This window comes from Cuculus canorus, chromosome 27 (genome assembly GCF_017976375.1).
Source record: "Cuculus canorus isolate bCucCan1 chromosome 27, bCucCan1.pri, whole genome shotgun sequence".
Classification (NCBI taxonomy): domain Eukaryota; kingdom Metazoa; phylum Chordata; class Aves; order Cuculiformes; family Cuculidae; genus Cuculus; species Cuculus canorus.
This window is the reverse complement of record NC_071427.1, coordinates 6723044-6741191: the sequence shown is the minus strand read 5'-3', so window position 1 is coordinate 6741191 and position 18148 is coordinate 6723044. Positions and strand designations below refer to the sequence as shown.

At 56.5% G+C, this 18148-nt stretch overlaps 1 protein-coding gene across 3 annotated transcripts in view; it reads left to right on the top strand.

The window, feature by feature from the left end:
- EFNA2 (ephrin A2) overlaps nucleotides 1–17522 on the top strand; it is a 78671-nt gene extending 61149 nt beyond the window's left edge. For 2 of the 3 annotated variants that reach the window (XM_054050418.1, XM_054050419.1), the window contains exons 2-4: nucleotides 8902–9191; nucleotides 13334–13399; nucleotides 14755–17522. In XM_054050418.1, the coding sequence (XP_053906393.1) occupies nucleotides 8902–9191; nucleotides 13334–13399; nucleotides 14755–14876 (478 nt within the window). In that variant the 3' untranslated portion in view covers nucleotides 14877–17522. The remainder of the gene's footprint in view (nucleotides 1–8901; nucleotides 9192–13333; nucleotides 13400–14754) is intronic. The other variant, XM_009568311.2, reaches the window with a different exon arrangement.
- Nucleotides 17523–18148: the final 626 nt, after the last annotated feature.

Sequence of the window (18148 nt, the reverse complement as noted above, 5' to 3'; positions counted from 1 at the left end):
ACCAGGGATGAGGGACGCCCCACAGCTCCAGGGGACCTAAGGAGCAGCTCCATATCAGAGAATCATGGAATAGTTTGGTTTGGAAGGGACCTCAAAGCCCATCCAGTCCCACCCCCTGCCATGGGCAGGGACACCTCCCACTGGATCAGGGGCTCCAAGCCCCATCCAACCTGGCCTGGAACCCCTCCAGGGATGGGGCAGCCACCACTGCTCTGGGCACTCTGGGCCAGGGGCTCCCCACCCTCACAGCAAAACATTTCTGCCTAAGATCTCATCTCAACCTCCCCTCTTTCAGCTGAAAACCATTCCCCCTCATCCTCTCCCTGACAAAGAGCCCCTCCCCAGCTTTCCTGGAGCCCCTTTCCCTACTGGAAGCTGCTCTAAGGTCTCCCTGGAGCCTTTTCTTCTCCAGGCTGAACAACACCAACTCTCCCAGCCTGTCCTCATACAGGAGGTGCTCCAGCCCTCAGATCATCTCTGTGGCCTCATCTGGACTCGCTCCAACAGCTCCATGTCCTTCCTGTGCTGAGGACTCCAGAACTGGACACAGGCTCCAGGTTGGTTCTCCCCAGAGAGGAGCAGAGGGGCAGAATCCCCTCCCTCCCTAATGGTCACGCTGCTTTGGATGCAGACCAGGACACGGGTGGTTTCTGGGCTGCAAGCACATGTTGCCGGCTCATGTTGAGCTTCTCCTCCACCAGCACCCCAAGTCCTTCTCTTCAGGGCTGCTGCGATCAGGACGCTGGAATCCTCCAGCACAACCTGGCCGAGGTTTGGGAGGCGGCAGGTGCTGGTGCCACTGTAAGGGTGTCCATGCTTGTGCTCCAGACATGCAAAACAGTTTACCAACATGATTAAAATAAACCTTGGCGCCGGTGGGGTGGTGGGAATGCCTGGACTGATCCAGGATGGACCCACGCATCCAGGTGTATCCTTGCTCCATTCTGTCCTGGACCCCACAGGTGGCTTTTGCCTCTCGCCCCGGGCACTATGATAGCTCTGGAGTGGGGAAATGGAGTCTGGATCCAGGACACTGTGCCCAACACGTGGCCAAAATTCCCTGATGGCCCCATCCGGCTCCACCGCTGCTGACAGCAATCCTGCAGGATGGCGCTTGGCTCTGTGGCTGCCCAAGGAGAAAGAGAAACAGATGGGAAAACCAGCTTAAATATTCCCGGCGTGAAGTCCATTGCTGGCTATGGACATGCCAGGAACCAGCCGAGCAACAGGATTAATAGAGAAAAGAGCTGGAATGGTGCTGAAAGGCGTTGGGTGGATGCCTCCTCCCACAGGGACCATTCCTGCCGCCCCCCCAAGTGCCCAGGAGCCACTTCGTGCCTTTCTTCCGAGGCGAGGGACCACAACGGAGTCTGATGGGGGGCAGGCATTGGCTGCCGTGCTGCTGAATTTCCATCAGGTTGCATTTAAGAGACAGCAAGAGGGCGGCGGGCGAGGTTGGGGGCTGGTTTGGAGCGGGCGGGGGGGCTGCTGTGTTTTATTTTGCTGGGTAATAGGCTTATTACTCCTGATCACGCTGTGACTATTTGAATGAAGGAGATTTCAGGAGATGAAAGCAGAAGGGAGGTTTTAAGGATCTCAGCGCCTAGCCCCGCAAGGACAGGTGCCCTTGGAGCTTGAGGACCCCTGGGACCCCAATACCGGCAGCACTGTGCCCCAAACCTCACGTTGCTGTGAGCCCCTTCCAGCCCCTTTCTCCTCCGATGGTTACAAGCCTCCTAATTTCCAGCCTCGATTTATTCATGGCCAGTTTATACCCATTTGTTTATGTGCCAACGCTGTTCTTCAGCTTAAATAGCTCTTTTCCATCCATAATATCTACACCCCCCCCCCCTCATATTTAAGCGAGTGCAATCATATCTCTTTTCAAGCTGTTCAGGAAAGAAAAATCGGAATTATTTAACCCTTGGTACACTGTCTGGTCCTGCAGGGCATAGTGAGACCCCAGTGTGAATCTGTTTTGTTCCTGCACTGAGTCACTGCCCTTGTTTGGGAGTTTTGGGGGGAGCTGCAGCTTTCCATGCATCCAGAGCTCCAGCGAGCCACAGCTGGACCATTTTGGGCTTCTATCAGCCATGGCGTGGCCAGCAGGAGAAGGGCAGGGATTGACCCCTGGACTTGGCACTGGTGAGGTCACACCTTGAATCCTGGGCTCAGTTCTGGCCCCTCACTCCAAGAAGGACATTTGAGGGGCTGGAGTGTGTCCAGAGAAGGGAATGGAGCTGGGGAAGGGGCCGGAGCACAGGGATTCTGGGAGCAACTGAGGGACCTGGGGCTGTTTTGTCTGGAGACGAGGAGGCTGAGGGAAGACCACATCACTCTCTGCAGCTCCTGAGAAGGAAGTTGTGATGAGGTGGATGCTGGGCTCTTTTCCTACTAAGGAACAAGAGATGGGATGAGAAGGATTGGCCTCAAGTTGCATCAGGGGAGGTTTAGGTTGGATATTTGGAAAAATGTCTTCACTGACAGAGTGGTGAAGCCCTGGCAGAGGCTGCCCAGGGCAGTGGGGGAGTCTCCATTATTGGAGGGGTTCAGAGAACGTATAGATGTGGCACTTGGGGACGTGGTTTAGCAGGGATGGTGGTGTTGCACTGATGGTTGGACTGGATGAGCTTGGAGATCTTTTCCATCCTTAATGATTCTATGATTTTGTCAGGAGGGGAAGCTGAGGCACCGGCTACAGTAGTAGAGGCTGGGAGCAGCACTGGGGGCTCACAACACCCAGACCTGGGGCTGTGAGAGCCACAGGGGTTTGGCATGGGCAGGGGTAGCTCTGCCCCATGGATTTAGGGTTCTCTGGTGCCTCTGATGTGCAGCTTTGCAGGATGGGCTCCCAGAAGGGTTTTTCCCCTCTGTGGTGAAGGTTCAAGAGGTGGACACTTTGGAAGCCAACAGGCTCCTGGCATGGAGATGCTGTCCTGCCTGGCCTGGCCTGGGTGCACAGACAGGGTTTGGGTGGTGCTGCGGTGCGGAAGGAGGGAAGGGCATCGGAGCTCCTTCCCGAGCTCCAGTATTTAATTCCAGGCAATTTCACTCCAATGGATTCCCGCTCTTGTCATGCAAAGGGGCAGCACGTGACAACGCCAGGAAGGTTATCAATTAAACCCTAACGAAGATGGAGCCAAGGGAGAGGGGGGTGGCTGCCAGCATCGCCGGGTGTGGGTCTTGGGGTGCTGAGGGGTGGGAGCGTGGCACAGCCCCCTGGCTTCGCAGTGCCACTGTCTGTCAGGAGCCAATGCCATCTCAGGAATGGGTGCCAGTGAGGCCATGGTTTGTCCTGGGGGCCCCTTGCGCATGCAGGGTGACAGAGGGGCCGTGGCGCGAGTGAGCCCACCGAGCCGCCCGCCCCCTGCCCGGTTGGCAGATCAGGCTTGGCTGTCAGGCATCGCTAACAGTAACGAATGCCCCTAATGAAGCACCCAATTAGCCAGGATCCCAGCCTTAATGGTAGCTGACAGAGCTGAAAGCTGCGAGTAGTCAATTGTCAAGTGTAACATCCCGCCGGGTGAGGCAGGGAGCCTGCGCCATCCGTCTCTGTCAGGGAAAACAAAGCTCCCACGTTAACCCCTTTGGCGGTGGGCAAGCTTGGTGCCCACTGCAGGGCTCTGGTGGCCAAGGTGGACTGTGGCATCAGGCCTGGTCAGTGGCATCAGTCCTAGTGATGGCATCAGCCCTATCGTATAGCATCAGCCCTGGTGATAGCATCAGCCCTATCCTATGGCATCGTCCCTGGTGATGGCATCACCTCCATCCCATGGTATCATCCCTGGTGTTGGCATCAGCCCCTGTATGTGGGCTGTGCATCACCCTGGCCATGGCATTGACCCATTCTCTGTCCTAGAGGGGTGGAGATTGCTCAGTGCCCAGTACCGAGCAGCTCCTTGCCACCAGCTCCTTGCAGCCGAGAACCCTCGATTTATGTTTCCTGGTCATGAAGTCCAGGCAGCCCAAGCTGCTGCCAGCCCTGCACGAAGGGAGAGCTCCTGCATGGATAAAGCCACCCCATCCCAGCTGAGCCCTTCAGTATCGTTGGGCTGGAGCAGGGGAGCCCCCAGCATCTCCCGGCAGACCCATCCCATGATGAGGGGCTGCTCCGTGCCACGTACCTGCAGCTGGTGGATGCACAGTGCAGAGGACACCGCAGTTGGCCTCCACTATGTCGCGGTGAGCCCTGGGGTGCAGCCAAGCCACCAGCACGTCCTCTGGAGCATCCCCGTGGCTTCTACTTTCCCAGGCATTTAAGCAGGAGCTGCTGAGGGGACGGGAATTATCCCAGCGCTGCTAGATGGAGAATCTCTGCCACTGCAGCCCTGGCTCCGTGGCTGGGGGGATGTGGGGTCCCTGCTACTGCAAGGGGTCAGGCTGTGCCTTTCCAGGTGGAGGAGCAATACCCTTGCTTTGCTCAAGGCTGAGCTTTTCATTTGGCTTGATAACAGGAATTGGCAATTGCTGGTTTGCCAAAGCGGGGCCTCTCCTCTCGCTTACCCTTAATCCCAGTGGACCAAAGAGCCGGGGATTTGACCTGTCTTTACCCTGAGCTGATGTACGTGTGCCCCAGGGCCTTGAGGGTTCAGGGACAGGGCTCCTCGTCCCCTCGCCCCATGCTGGCACCCAAGGGGAGTGGGAACACTGCACATGGCCAAGCCATGGGGACGGTGATGCACGCCCAGCACGGAGCCGTGTGTGCTACACCAGAGCAATGTGTGCCAGGCGTGCAGCTCAGCCAGCTCCCCACCACCACCAGCTTCAATTTCCACAGCCGTGGCTCAAGGTGAGCACACCGAACCTGGGGTGCTGGCGATGGGCACCAGCACCCAGCTCAGCCCCAGCCACTTGCCATTCCCTACCCGCCTAAAAGTCGTGTTTGCCTATTTTGAAGCAGATGAATTAGCACCGTGCCTTGTTTCGACAGTTCAAATCCCACTCATTTTAATTAGTGTGGCCCGGCAGCCCTGCTGCGGGGATTACACGGGGCGACGGCGCGCTTTCCAGGAGGTGGGGTTTTAAAACGCTGTTGACATTTTGTGAACTGAATGACTTAAACGATAACAAATTAACAGACGGCTCCGTGCGTGCACGCGGGTCTGGCTCCGAGTCAGCCTGCGCCACGCGCCACTATTGGCAAACGCCGTTATCTGAGCGTGTCCGAGCGCCCATGCCGCTTCCCATGCCGACGTGCACCCTGGGTGGGTCCTTGCATGGGTGATGCTTCTTGGGGGTGGTTTTTGGGGTGCTGGATTCATCCCTCCCGCCCTGATGCTGGAGTCCCGGTTACTCCACTGGAGTTGGCTGCAAGCAGTCGCTGCCGGAGGGACAGGGGCTCAGTGTGAGCACTGGGGCACCCCGAGATGCAGGTGCATCCTGGGAACCCCTGTGTGTGGGCTGATGGTGCAGTTATCGGTCCAATGGTTTCGGAGGGGTCATAGAGTCACGGAATGGGTTGGATTGGAAGGCACCTCAAAGCCCATCCAGTTCCACCCCTTGCACCATGGGCAGGGACACATGCACACTGCCCAGATGTGGGGTGCGCCATGCCTGGCACAGAGCCACAGATCCCATCCCTGCATCCCCCTCCCAAGGGCATCCTTGAGGAGCCTCCAAATAAACCCCTTCCCTCTTCCATGGAGCCGCCTGTGCTGGGCGTTGCCTGCTGCTTTGGCCCCCGGGTCACGCATGTCGCAGCGGTCGGCATTGCTGCCGGGAGGGAATATTTGATCAGGCAGAAATGGAATATTTATAGGAAGGGGTGAATCAGCAGGGGGAAATGGAGGCATAAATAAAGATTTGCTGGCAAGGAAAAGCCAGGACAGAGCTGAGACAAAGTCACCCGGCGCCGGGGGACGCACAGCCCCATGGGTGGCAGCTCCTTGCCCTTGTCTGCCCCCCGAACACGGGGTCTGGGCAGCCCCAGTGGCACTTGAGGGGACATGGGAGGGTCCCGGTTGCTTGTGGGCATCCCACGTTGGCAGACGGGGGTGTTCTCTGCCCACCCCACCCCAGCGGGGTCTGTCCGTGCCGTGTTGGGCTGTGGCCACACTGCGGTGGCAGGGACGCCTGGTCCAACCTTGTCCTGGACCCCAGCGTAGCCACTGTGGGGCCGGTCTGTGCCTTGTGCCAGCCCCAGCCATGGCGAGGGGTCTGCGGGGGTGGGAACAGCGATAGGGCTGGGAACGTGGATGGGGATGGGAATGGAGATTGGCCCAGGGATGGAGACAGGGGTGCAGATGGGGATGGGGACAGGGACAGGAATGGAGATGAGGATGGGGGCAGGGATGGAGACAGAGACAGGGATGGGGATGGTGTTTGAGCACTGACACCATCCCTCATCCAGCCCTCCAAGCACTTCCAAAGCTGGAGCCTCCTGCCCCACAAGCGCGGTCCCAAACCTGTGCTGAGCTTCACACCCAACTTGGTGCTTTATCACCTTAAAAGCACTGGGTGGGAAGGTGGGCTCGTGGCGGGGGGAGGCATGAGGACACCGAGATGGGGCTGGGGAGGGGCACAGGAGTCTCTTCCACACTCAGTGGGGCCGGGAAGAGCACAGGACCCACCACTCTGCGCTCCCAGCACCCACAGCCCCACCGCAGAGGTGACCGCTCCCTGCAGCTCCCGTCACCATCTATGCATTTAACACAGTTAATCAGCTTTAATTCAGCAATTAGTCAGTTCGGCAATGGCTGTTGGAGTTCGTTGGTTGTTTTTTTATATTTCAAATAATATTATTATTATTATTATTCCCCTGACAACAGTGAGTCCCCCCTCTTCCAATTGCCTTTGCTTGGGCTTTAATAATGATCATTAAAATAAATAATTTTGTAAAATAAAAGGCAGAAAGAAGAGGGCAAGGGTTTTGGTTTTTTTAAAGTATTTTTTGTATTGTTTTGTATGTGTTTGAAAATTGTTTCCCAGTAAATCCTGGCCCTTTGTATTAATTTTACATTTTAAACTGTTACCTTGCCAGGGGCAGGGTTGGCAAAACTGACTCGGGGAAAGGAGAGAGAAGGAGAGAGAGAGAAAAAAAAAACCCTGCTCCTTAATTAGCGCATTTCCCTGTGTGCTCAGAGTGCTTATGAAGCAGGTAATGAGCTGGATGGGGGCTGGACGCTGCCACTCAGCTCTGGTGAGGCTGGGGGAGCAGCCCCATCCCAGCCTCCTGGCTTTAGTCCCCCCTTTTTGGGGTGCTGGATGCCTTTTGCCTCATCCTCTGCCATCCCAGGATGCATGGATCATAGAATCATGGAACTGTTTGTTGGAAAAGATTGTTGAGATCGAGTCCAGCCACACCTGTTCACTGCTGAACCATCCCTGAGCACCTTGTCTGCCCGTGTTTTGAACCCCTTCAGAGACGAGGACTCCACCACCGTCCTGGGCAGCCTCTGCCAGGGCTTGACAACCCTTTTGGTGAAGACATTTTTCCTAATATCCAATCTAAACCATGGGGATGGCATCCAGAGGGACCTCGCAGGCTGGGGAAGTGGAGCCATGTGAATCTGATGAAGTTCAATGCAGTTGCACCTGGGTCAGGACAATCCCAAGAGCAAACGCAGGCTGGGCAGGGAGGATGGATTGGGAGTGGCCCTGACGAGAAGGACTTGTGGTGCTGGGGGTTGAGAAGCTCAAGGTGAGCCAGCAAAGTGTGCTTACAGCCCAGAAACCACCCGTGTCCTGGGCTGCGTCCGAAGCAGTGGGACCAGCAGGGCGAGGCAGGGGATTCTGCCCCTCTGTTCCGGTCTGGTGAGACCCAGCCTGGAGCCCTGTGTTCCATTCTGGAGTCCTGAGCATATGAAGGACATGGGGCTGTTGGAGAGAGTGCAGAGGAGGCCACGGAGATTATCTGAGGGCTGAAGCACCTCCTGTACAAAGACAGGCTGAGAGAATTGGGATTGTTGAGCCTGGAGAAGGGAAGGCTCCAGGGAGACCTTAGAGCAGCTTCCAGTGCTGAAAGGGGCTCTGGGAAGAGGCTCTGGATCAGGGAGGGCAGGGATGGGACGAGGGGAATGGTTTGAAGCTGAAAGAGGGGAGATTGAGATGAGAATTTAGGCAGAAATGTTTTGCTGTGAGGGTGGGGAGGCCCTGGCCCAGGTTGCCCAGAGCAGTGGTGGTGCCCCATCCCTGGAGGGGTTCCAGGCCAGGTTGGATGGGGCTTGGAGCCCCTGATCCAGTGGGAGGTGTCCCTGCCCATGGCAGGGGGTGGGACTGGATGGGCTTTGAGGTCCCTTCCAAACCAAACTATTCCATGATTCTCTGATATGGAGCTGCTCCTTAGGTCCCCTGGAGCTGTGGGGCGTCCCTCATCCCTGGTCAGGCCTTTCTGCTGGCAGGAGGTCTGTGCTGCAGGACCTGCTAACTAATTGGTGCAGGAAACATGCTTGATATGGTGCTGGGGAAGCTGTCTTGGAGCTGGTGAGGTTGGGGTCTGCAGCGTCCCCACACTGGGCACGGCTCAGCAATGGGGGCCACAGGGGTCCCCCTGAGGAGCTGGGGGGTGGTGGCTGCCGGGCGTGAGCTGCCGGCGTGTGGCATGGTGTTCTCCAGCACCACTAATCCCTTAATCTCTCAGATAATCAGTGCCAGAAAGGCAAATTACACTGGGATTGCAGTGCACGGCTGCAGCCGTGCCGTGTCTGACAGCATCGCTGTGAGTAAGGATTTTTGGGGGAGTTCCCACCAAGCAGTGCCGGTTCATTGGGCGTAAAACAAAGCAGCTCTGGGTTCATCTTTGTAGGTTCGTGGGGTGGGCGTCGAGCTGGGGTGCCTAGGAGGGAGCGGTAGGGGCAGGGCTGGGCTGTGTCTGGCCATGGGTCATGGTCAAACCAAGGTTTTGGCAGCCTTATGGTGGGATCTGGTGAACCGTGGTCCTGCTGACTCCGTCTTCTCCTGCAGGTTTCACCGTGGGGACTACACAGTGGAGGTGAGCATCAACGATTACCTGGACATCTACTGCCCGCACTATGAGGAGCCGCTGCCCGAGCGGATGGAGCGTTACATCCTCTACATGGTCAACTACGAGGGGCACGCGTCCTGTGACCACCGGCAGAGAGGCTTCAAACGCTGGGAGTGCAACCGGCCTGACTCCCCCAATGGGCCCCTCAAGTTTTCTGAGAAGTTCCAGCTCTTCACCCCTTTTTCGCTGGGCTTTGAGTTCCGACCCGGCCACGAGTACTACTACATCTGTGAGTCGGGGAGGGGACCAGTGGGGTGAGGTGTGTGGGGGGTCTGGGATGTCCCCAGCGTCACCCTGGACCCAGACCCAACATGCAAAGCCCCCAGACCCAGCTGTGCCCTAGCGCTGGTGTTGCTGGCGTCACTGGTGCAAGGCAGGGATCCCAGCCAGCGCACGCTCAGCACCGAAGCCTCTGCCAGGGCTGAGTCACAGCCCTGGGGTGGCCATGAGAGTGACGAGGACATCCCAGGGACCACGAGGCGATGGGGACTCCGCTCTGATCCCTGTGAGATCCCATCAGATGCCATTAAAGGGCATTAAAGGGGCTGCACAGGAATGAGGTGAAGCCCTGCCAGCCCCAAGCAGTGGCCCCATGCGCTCCCGTACTCACCCGCACACTTCTCTCTATTCCCATGTTCTCCACCACATGCTCCCATGTGTTCCTTTGCTCTCCCGCATGCTCCTATGTATTCCCATGTTCTCCCACATGCTCTTGTGTATTCCCTTGCTCTCCCACACACTTCTGCATATTCCCACACTCTCCCACTCACTCCCATGGGTTCCCATGCTCTTCCACACACTCCTGTGCGTTCCCATGCTTTCCTGCATGCTCCCATGTATTCTCACGCTCTCCCACTCTGGTACTCCTGTGCTCCCCGCATGTTCCTGTGTATTCCCACTCTCTTCTGCACACTTCTATCTATTTCCATGCTCTCTCACACGCTCCCCTGTATCCCTGCATTCCCTGCACGCTTCTGTGTATTCCCACTCTCTCCTGCACACTCCCATGTATTTCCAGACTCTCCCACATGCTTCCACGTATTCCCACGCTGTCCCACATGCTCCCCTGCGTCCCTGCGCTCACGGCACGCTCCTGTACATTCCCACTCTCTCCCGCGTGTTCCCCTCTATTCCCCCTCTCTCCCAGGGTTCCATTCCCATTCCTTGTCCTGTTCCCAACCTACCCAGCTGGCACTGGGCGCTGGCTGCGGGACCTCTGGGCAGGGGTGGATTAGGCTCTGTGTTGAATCCCCATTTCGGGGCCTGGGGCCGGAGATGAGAAGGGCACAAGGAGCCGTCCGGGCTCCCTCAGGAGCGCCACGGAGCCGGGGTGAAGCAGGGCTCAGAAATCAATACAGGGTAAAAGAAACCCAAACCTAAATGAGAAAACCTGACCCCAAGCCTCCAACGGTGCCACGGGGAGACAGGGACGCTCCTCGCTCCTCGCACATCCTTATCTCCCTTATTATTTCTCCCCCTTTTTCCTAAAGCATCTGTTTGCAGCCCACTTAATTTGTTCCTTTTATCTATATTAAATTACCATTTTTCCCCCCTCTCCCTGTAAAATGTCACTCGCGGAATAACTGCGGCTCCGATTCTCTCTCCCCCCACCCTCCAAACCCCTGTTTTATTTTATATTTTTTATTTTTAATGTCGTTAGGGAGAGATTACACAGAAGTAAATGGTGAAGCTGATCATTGCTAAACCGGTTAGAATTCCCGTCATGCGGAACATTAGAAATTATGCCTCTTTGAGGAACCGTATTTAGCAGACATGAAAGAAAAGAAATTACCTCCTCCTCGAGCTGGCAAATTGGAATGCCATTAACCTCGCAGGCACGGGGATGCGCTTGTGCTCCCGGCGCGGGGTCAAGGGCACGGGGTGGCCCTGGGGATGGAGATGGCGGGTGGAGCCACTGGAGATGCTTAGGATGCAGTAGCGGGGCTGCATTCTGCTTCCCAGCGTGGGGTAGGAGAAAATGAGAAGGGAAGGTTGAAAATTTGAGCAACCTGATGCAATGGGAGGTGTCCCTGCCCATGGCAGGGGTTAGGACTGGATGGGCTTTGAAGTCCCTTCCAACCCAAACCATTCCATGGCTCTGTGATTCTATGAAAATAAAAGTATGCATCCAGAGAAGGGAACGGAGGTGGGAAGGGACTGGAGCCCAGGGGTTCTGGGAGCGGCTGAGGGACCTGGGGCTGCTTAACCTAGAGAAGAGGAGGCTGAGGGGAGACCTCATCCCTCTCCTCAGCTCCTGGAAAGGAGGTTGGAGCCAGGCAGGGGTCAGGCTCTGCTCCCAGGGAACAAGAGATGGGATGAGAGGAAAGGGCCTCAAGTTGCTCCAGGGGAGATTTAGATTGGATATCAGGAAATATTCCTTCACAGGAAGGGTTCTTGGGCCCTGGCAGAAGCTGCCCGGGACAGCAGTGGAGTCTCCATCCCTGGAGGGGTTCAAAACACATGTAGATGTGGTACTTTGGGACATGGTTTTGTAGGGAGGGTGGTGGTGGGCTGATGGTTGGACTGGATGAGCTTCAAGGTCTTTTCCACCTGTAACAATTCCATGATTCTATGCAAATGATGGAGACTTTGCTGCATCCCCAGCCTCTCCCTGGAACAGCTGTGGCCGGGTGTGCCGGGGCTGGCCCGTTCCCATGGGAGCACCGGTGGCGTGGGAGGGATGCTGGTCGGGACAACTGAGGGGACCAGGTGGGTGCTGGGGTGCGTGAGGTGGGTGCAGAGAGGGGCTGGGGACCCGGCCGAGCCCATGACCTCTTTGCAGAGGAGAAAATAAACCAAATGGGTCCTGTGTGCAGCCAGAAGTGGCCCCTCTGTCACCATACTGGGGACCCCACTGTGTCCATCCCTACTGGCAGGGACAGAGGTGCCACCAAAGGGGACAACGTGTGTCCTGGGCAGGGCTGGCCCCTCACTGCGGGCTCTCCTGCAAGCAGCATCCCAATTCCCGCTTCTTCCAGCTGAAATGAAACTTTATTGCAAATCACACACTCTCCCCTTCTTTAATTCAAAAAAAACAAAAGAGAAAAGAAAATTAAATTCCTTTAAAAACTTATATATAAAAATCACATTTTCTCATATTGAGAGGGGACTTTCACCAAGATAATTATTGCAATTACTCCCTTTCTTTCTCCCAATGAGTATTATTTTTATTCTGTGCCTTTATCCACCTTTTCCCTGTTCAGGGAGGGCTGCGCACACCCGCGATGGGGACAAAAGCCACTCAAGCCATTGTGCCCTGTCCCCAGAGGGAAGCTCCAGCTGTGCTGGGACCTTTAAGGCCCTTTTACTGGGCAAGGCAGGGGCAGCCCCAGCCTTCCCTGGGTTCTTCCCAGAGCAGGGGGGTGCTGGGACTCCCCGATTCTATAGAATTGTTCGGGTTGGAAAAGACCTTTTTAAGATCATTGAATCCAGTCCTCAACCCAGCACTGCCAACTCAGCCGTTGAACCACGTCCCTCAGCACCACATCCACATGTTCTTTGAACGCCTCCAGGGATGGAGACTCCCCCACTGCCCTGGGCAGCCTCTGCCAGGGCTTCACCACTCTGTCAGTGAAGGGATCTTTCCTACTATGCGATCTAAACCTTCCCTTGTGCAACTTGAGGCTATTTCCTCTGATCCTACCACTTGGTGTTATCTGCAAACTGACTGAGGGAGCACTCGATAGCTTTATCCAGATCATGGGCAGAGTTCGAACAGAACCAGTCCCATTGCTGATCTTTGGGAACACTGCTTGGGACCGGCCACCAGCGTGGTTGAGCTCCATTCCCACCACTCTCTGTCCCGGCCATTCAGCCAGTTTTTGTCCCAGTGAAGCAAACACTCATCCAAGCCCTGAGCAGCCAGTTTCTCCAGGAGAATACTGTAGGAAACGGTGTTAAAAGCTTCTCTGTAGTCTAGGTAGACAATGTCCACAGCCCATCCCTCATCCGCTACGTGGGTCACCTTGTCAGGGAAGGATAGAAGGCAATGCCCGCGGGAGCCTCCGTGGTGGAGCAACTGATGAGCCGCGTTTCAAGCTGCTTCAGCATTTATGTGAGGTGACCCCGGGATGTTCCCCGTGCTGGAACGTGGGGTTTGGCAGGATGGGGTTCAACTGTGTCAGCTTTGAAAGTTTGGTCTGGAAAACCCCGTGTGGGGGGTGCACCCTTGGACGCCCCCCATCACCGGTGCTGCGCGGCAGGGCTGGATGTGACCAGCCTGAGCATCCCAGCAGGGCCACAGCGGGGCACGGCGTGCACAGGGGGATCCTTGTTGTGGGGCCCTGCCCCAAGTCAGGCTCTGGACCATCCCCACAATGGGGGCTGAGACTGCTGCCCCTCCTAATTCACCCCTTCTTTGCTTCCCTGCAGCTGCGTCCCCCCCGAACAAGGTGGACAGGCTCTGCCTGAAGCTGAAGGTTTATGTTCGACCAACAAGTAAGTGAGATTGGGGGCAGCTCTGGGTCCTTGAGCGGAGTGGTTCTGCCCCGGGATGCTCCGTGGCCACTGGTCCTGGGCAATTGGTGGCCAAGGACAAGGATGGGAACCCCGAAATCCCACCTGGGTCACATCCATCTGAATGGGGACAGGGACAAGGATGGGGATAGGGACAAGGATGAGGACAGGGACAACGTCGCAGCCCTGCCAGTTCCTGACATGTCACCTTCCTGGTGACCGTTTGCTGCTGAGTTTCAGAGAGAGGAAAAGAAATCATAATCTCTGCACAGTGGCTACTTTTCAGAATCAAATAACTCAGCCATTTAAAAAAACAAATTAATAATTTTCTTCTCCTGTTAACGTGTAATTAGCAAATGGCAGCAGCTCTCCCCGGGGAAGGGCTGAGTGCCTGCGAAATGTCACCATTGAAAGGGATGTCTCTCTTTTTTTTTTTCATTTGCATGGCGTTAAAATAAAACCCAATATAATGAAACCATCTGTAAAAAATCATTCAGTTTTGTTCAGGACTAGGGTATAATGGGGTGGGGGGGAATCTCTCCTGATCTTATTTTTTTTAGCATTTTAATAATATTGGGATTTTATGACGCCAATGCTTTGTGGAAAGTAAGGGCTGACATTGGGCTGGAAGGGGAGAGGGGCTTTGCCCTGGGGGCCACGGGGGCCCCCGAGGGCTGTCCTAGGCTTGGTCAGCTCTGATGCAGGGCTGGGAACCCCTCAGGCAGCTCTGGTCTCTCTTTGAAACCTTCTGGATTGCACCTAGTTTCAGGGAACCCCACATGGGGACCCTCCAGGATGGGATGAAGGGGTTGGGTGCGTGGGGGAATGCAGCATCCCCAGACAGGACCAAACTCTGCTTTTTGTAGCTGCAGATGCATAGAAATACTGAATCCAATAGCAAATGTGAGCAAGCCGAGACCGGGGAGCACATTAACAGCTTTAGCCATCGTTTAATGTGTTCTCTCGCCGCCCTGGGCTCCCACCAGTCGGGGTTTGTCTGTAGGACCACTGGGCTTTTGGCCACTGGGTGCCCCTGCCCCAAACAGGCTGGACCCTACATCAGGTCAGGCAGTGGCGCCATCGGGGAAGCCAGGAGCCCCCCAGTCCTTTATTTCTTTTAAATCTCCTTAATCTTGAGATGGTGCCACGGTCTGGTGGGTGATTGGTACCCAGCTCATCTCGGCAGGGGGGATGCTGTACCTGCAGCATCTGCATCCAAACGCCTGGGGTGCTGAGCATCCCTCCTCTTCTGCTAGGACAGGATCCGCCCTGAAGTGCAGCCATCCCACACGGCTCTGCCATCAGCTTATGCCTCCCTCTCTTCCTCCCTTCCGCAGATGATTCCCTCTACGAGTCCCCGGAGCCCATTTTCACCAGCAACAACTCCTGCTGCAGCCTCAGGGTCCCGCACGCCGTGCTCGTGGTGGTGCCGGTCGTCTGGACATTCCTGGCCTCGTAGCACCGACGCCGAGGTGCTGGCCCGCAGCTCCGTGGCGAAGGAGCAGCGTGAGGACGGATCCTGGCCCCCAAATCACCTTCAGGCCACAGGATGGTGCGTGGGGAGGATGCCAACGTGGAAGATTGGTGCTGCCGGTGAGAAGCTTGCCCGGATCCTGTCACCACGTGACGTCCTCGTCCTCGCATGGCCACCAGCGCCAAGGCATCACGCCAGGATCAGTAAAGGGTTACATCGTGGGACGGATCCTGCCCGCACACCCCGAAAGCTCCTGTCCCCACGCTGCAGCTCACTCGGTGCCAACCCTCCCTTGTTGGCTTTCGCTTTTTACATTTCGAGACCAAATATCGAGTCCTCGTTTGGTTGTTGGTGGTTTTTTTTTTTTAAAGAAAAAAAAAGGTTTTTATTTTTATTTGCCGGGTTCTTTCAGCCTGGGCGCTCCCCGTGTCAGACTGACCCACACGGGGCCCTGCTCAGCACCGTCCCGCTGAGCCCCTCGCCAGGGCAACTGCACCTCCCTGCCTTCACGGAGCCGGATGCCGGCAATGGTGCCGATGGCTCCAGCGTCACAGACTCCTTCCCAGCCCGGCCATCGCTCTGGCAGGAGGACGTGGTGGTGCCGGCCCTGTTGCACTGCTCCTGCCACACCCCTGCCACGCTGGCACAGGGACGGGGGGCCTGGATGGACACGAGCCCCCACTGAGTGCCCGGTGGGGTGACCCCAGCCCCACCACTCGTGCCATGGATGTCACCGCTGTCCCCAGGGCATCCCGGGGCGGCTCTGCGGGCAGCGAAGCAAACTGGATACACCCCAGGGAGGAAGCACCGGGGATGCCCGGCTGGCACCAGAAGCGCCAGGGGTGCTCAGTTGGCACCAGGAACACCAGGGATCCTTGGCTCACTGGCACCCGGAGCGCCAAGGATGCCTGGCCGGCACATGGAACACCAGGAATGCTTGGCTGGCACATGGAGCACCGCCGGGTGCTGGGAGCCGGCGGGCCGGGCTCGCCCAGCAGCTGGGATCGCTCCGAGGGCATTTGGCTGGAGCCTCAGCCTTGGCAGGGCTGATTTTGCCAGCGCAGGAGCAGCGCGTTGCCGGTGCTGCCTGCGGGGCTGGTTTTCCTCCTCCACAGCCTTTTGCTCTGCACTGCGCCCCTCCTGCTCACCTTGGGGTGCCAGGGGGACTGGTGGCTGCAGGTGCTCCCTACCTACCCTGGCATTCCCAGGGCTCCGGGGCTGGGCTTGGAGATGTTTTTCCTTTTCCTTCTTTGCATTAAGAAGAACCAACCCCCAACCCCTCAATCTGAGGTTGTCCCCCAAGGAGGGGTCCCCCCAACAGCCTGCCCCCTCCTCGCCTTAAATCTGGAGTTGTCCCACCTTGAGGGGGTCCCATGCCCGTCCCGCAGAGCCCCCTCGCCCCGGTGCTCCCAGGGGATGATGGTGATGGCGAAGCCCCTTGCGCGGGTGCCTTTTCCAAGCGCACCCCAAACCCTTGTGGCATTGGTGGGGCCGAGGGGGCTCCATCCCTGTACATAGAACGCTATACTGTGAGCGGTTTTTTTTTATGTATTGTTGAGAATGAATTTTATGGAAGGGTTTTATTTGGTTTTGATTTTTATTTTTTAGACTAGGAAGCTGAAATCTCGCAATAAAGCTCATCTCGACCATCCAAAAATTACAAAAAAAAAAAAAAAAACCCAATAAAAAATTGCATTCCCTGCCGTCCCCGTTGTGTCCAGACCAGGTTGTGGTTCTCAAAGGTGAACGAAAGCATCGTGTTTATCCAGGGGATGAGGGAGGGCACCCATCCAGCCGGGTGCTGAGCACCCATCAGGCTCTGGCAGCACCCACTCCCCTCACTGCCACCGCGGTGCCGGCTCCTGGGGGAGCGGCCACAGCGGCAAAACCTGGCCTTGGGTCTGTGTTTTATATATATATAGATTATATCTATAAATATCTATATTGTGTACAGCGACTGTGGGAGAGCGGAGGAGCGAAGGCGGCAGCCGGGAGGGTGCTGAGCGCTGGGGAGGGAGCTCGGCTGTGTCCCTCAGATCCCGGGCGCTGGTTCTGAGCGCCGGTCTCCGTCCCGCCTCGCTCCGTCCGTAGACACGCCGCTTTGGTCCTCGACGTCGTGCTGATGGTAACCGGCTCCCCGCCCCAATGGGATTCTGTATTTTTTTATAATAAAATACAAATAAATGTCATGTCAGGCGCTTGCTTTTGAGAAATGAGTTTGCCTCCCGACGCCGCGGTGCTGCCGGCTCAGCCGTGCCATGTCCCTGGAGTGGTTTGGCCTGGCACCAGGAGCTCCGGGCATGGCAAGGTGGGGTTGTGTTGTCACCAGGGTCCAACACTGGCACTGGGATCCAGTGCCAGAACTGCGGTCTAACACCCACGCTGGTATCCAGCACCAGGATCGAACACTGGCACCAGGGACCAACACCAGCACAGGTCCAGTGCCAGCACCGGAGGTCCAACACCAGCACCAGGGTCTAACGCTGGTGCCAGGAGTTCAGTGCCTGCCCCGGCGTGCAACGCCAGCACTGGGGAACCAACGCTGGCACCAGGGGTCCCTGCTGGGCTCCAGCCCCTCTCCCCGTGCATCCCTCTCCCTGGTGCAACAGGGCTGCGTCGCCAGACCGCTCTGCTGGGTGGTGTGTTAATTACGGGAAGGATTTAATTACCACGTTAATGAATAATAATGGATATTAAATTAATTAATATGCAATTGTTGATAGTACTTAATTATTGAAGGTGATGCAGCCTGGCAGGTGGGCGCTTAGGGCTGGGATGCTCCCGTACTCCCCAGGCGCTGCCGCAGCCCCAGCTGCTCACCCAGCCCTGCCTCAGTTTCCCTGTGCTGGGATGGCACTGAGCCACCAGGACACTGCTGCCGGGACAGGCAGCTCCTCCTTGGCATCACAGGGATCTTTTGCTGTCCTATTCCAACAAGGAAAGAGAGGGAAGGGGAAGGGAGGGAAGGGGAAGAAGGGGGGAAAGGGAAAAGAAGGGAGGAAAGAAGGGAGGAAAGAAGGGAGGAAAGAAGGGAGGAAAGGGGAGGAAAGCCCCCACACCTGGTCTTTTTTCCTTAAGCACTAAATAACTTTTTTTTTTTTTTTGTGCAGCCCATGGTCATTCCCAGCCTTTAATGCCTGTTTCAGCCTAATTAGCAGAATAGGAACAATGCGCTGTTAATTAATTCCGCTGATCCGAGGCTCTGAAGTTTGCCACGAGAGGGTGAAAGACTCATTTTGCTTGTTAATAGGAGCCAT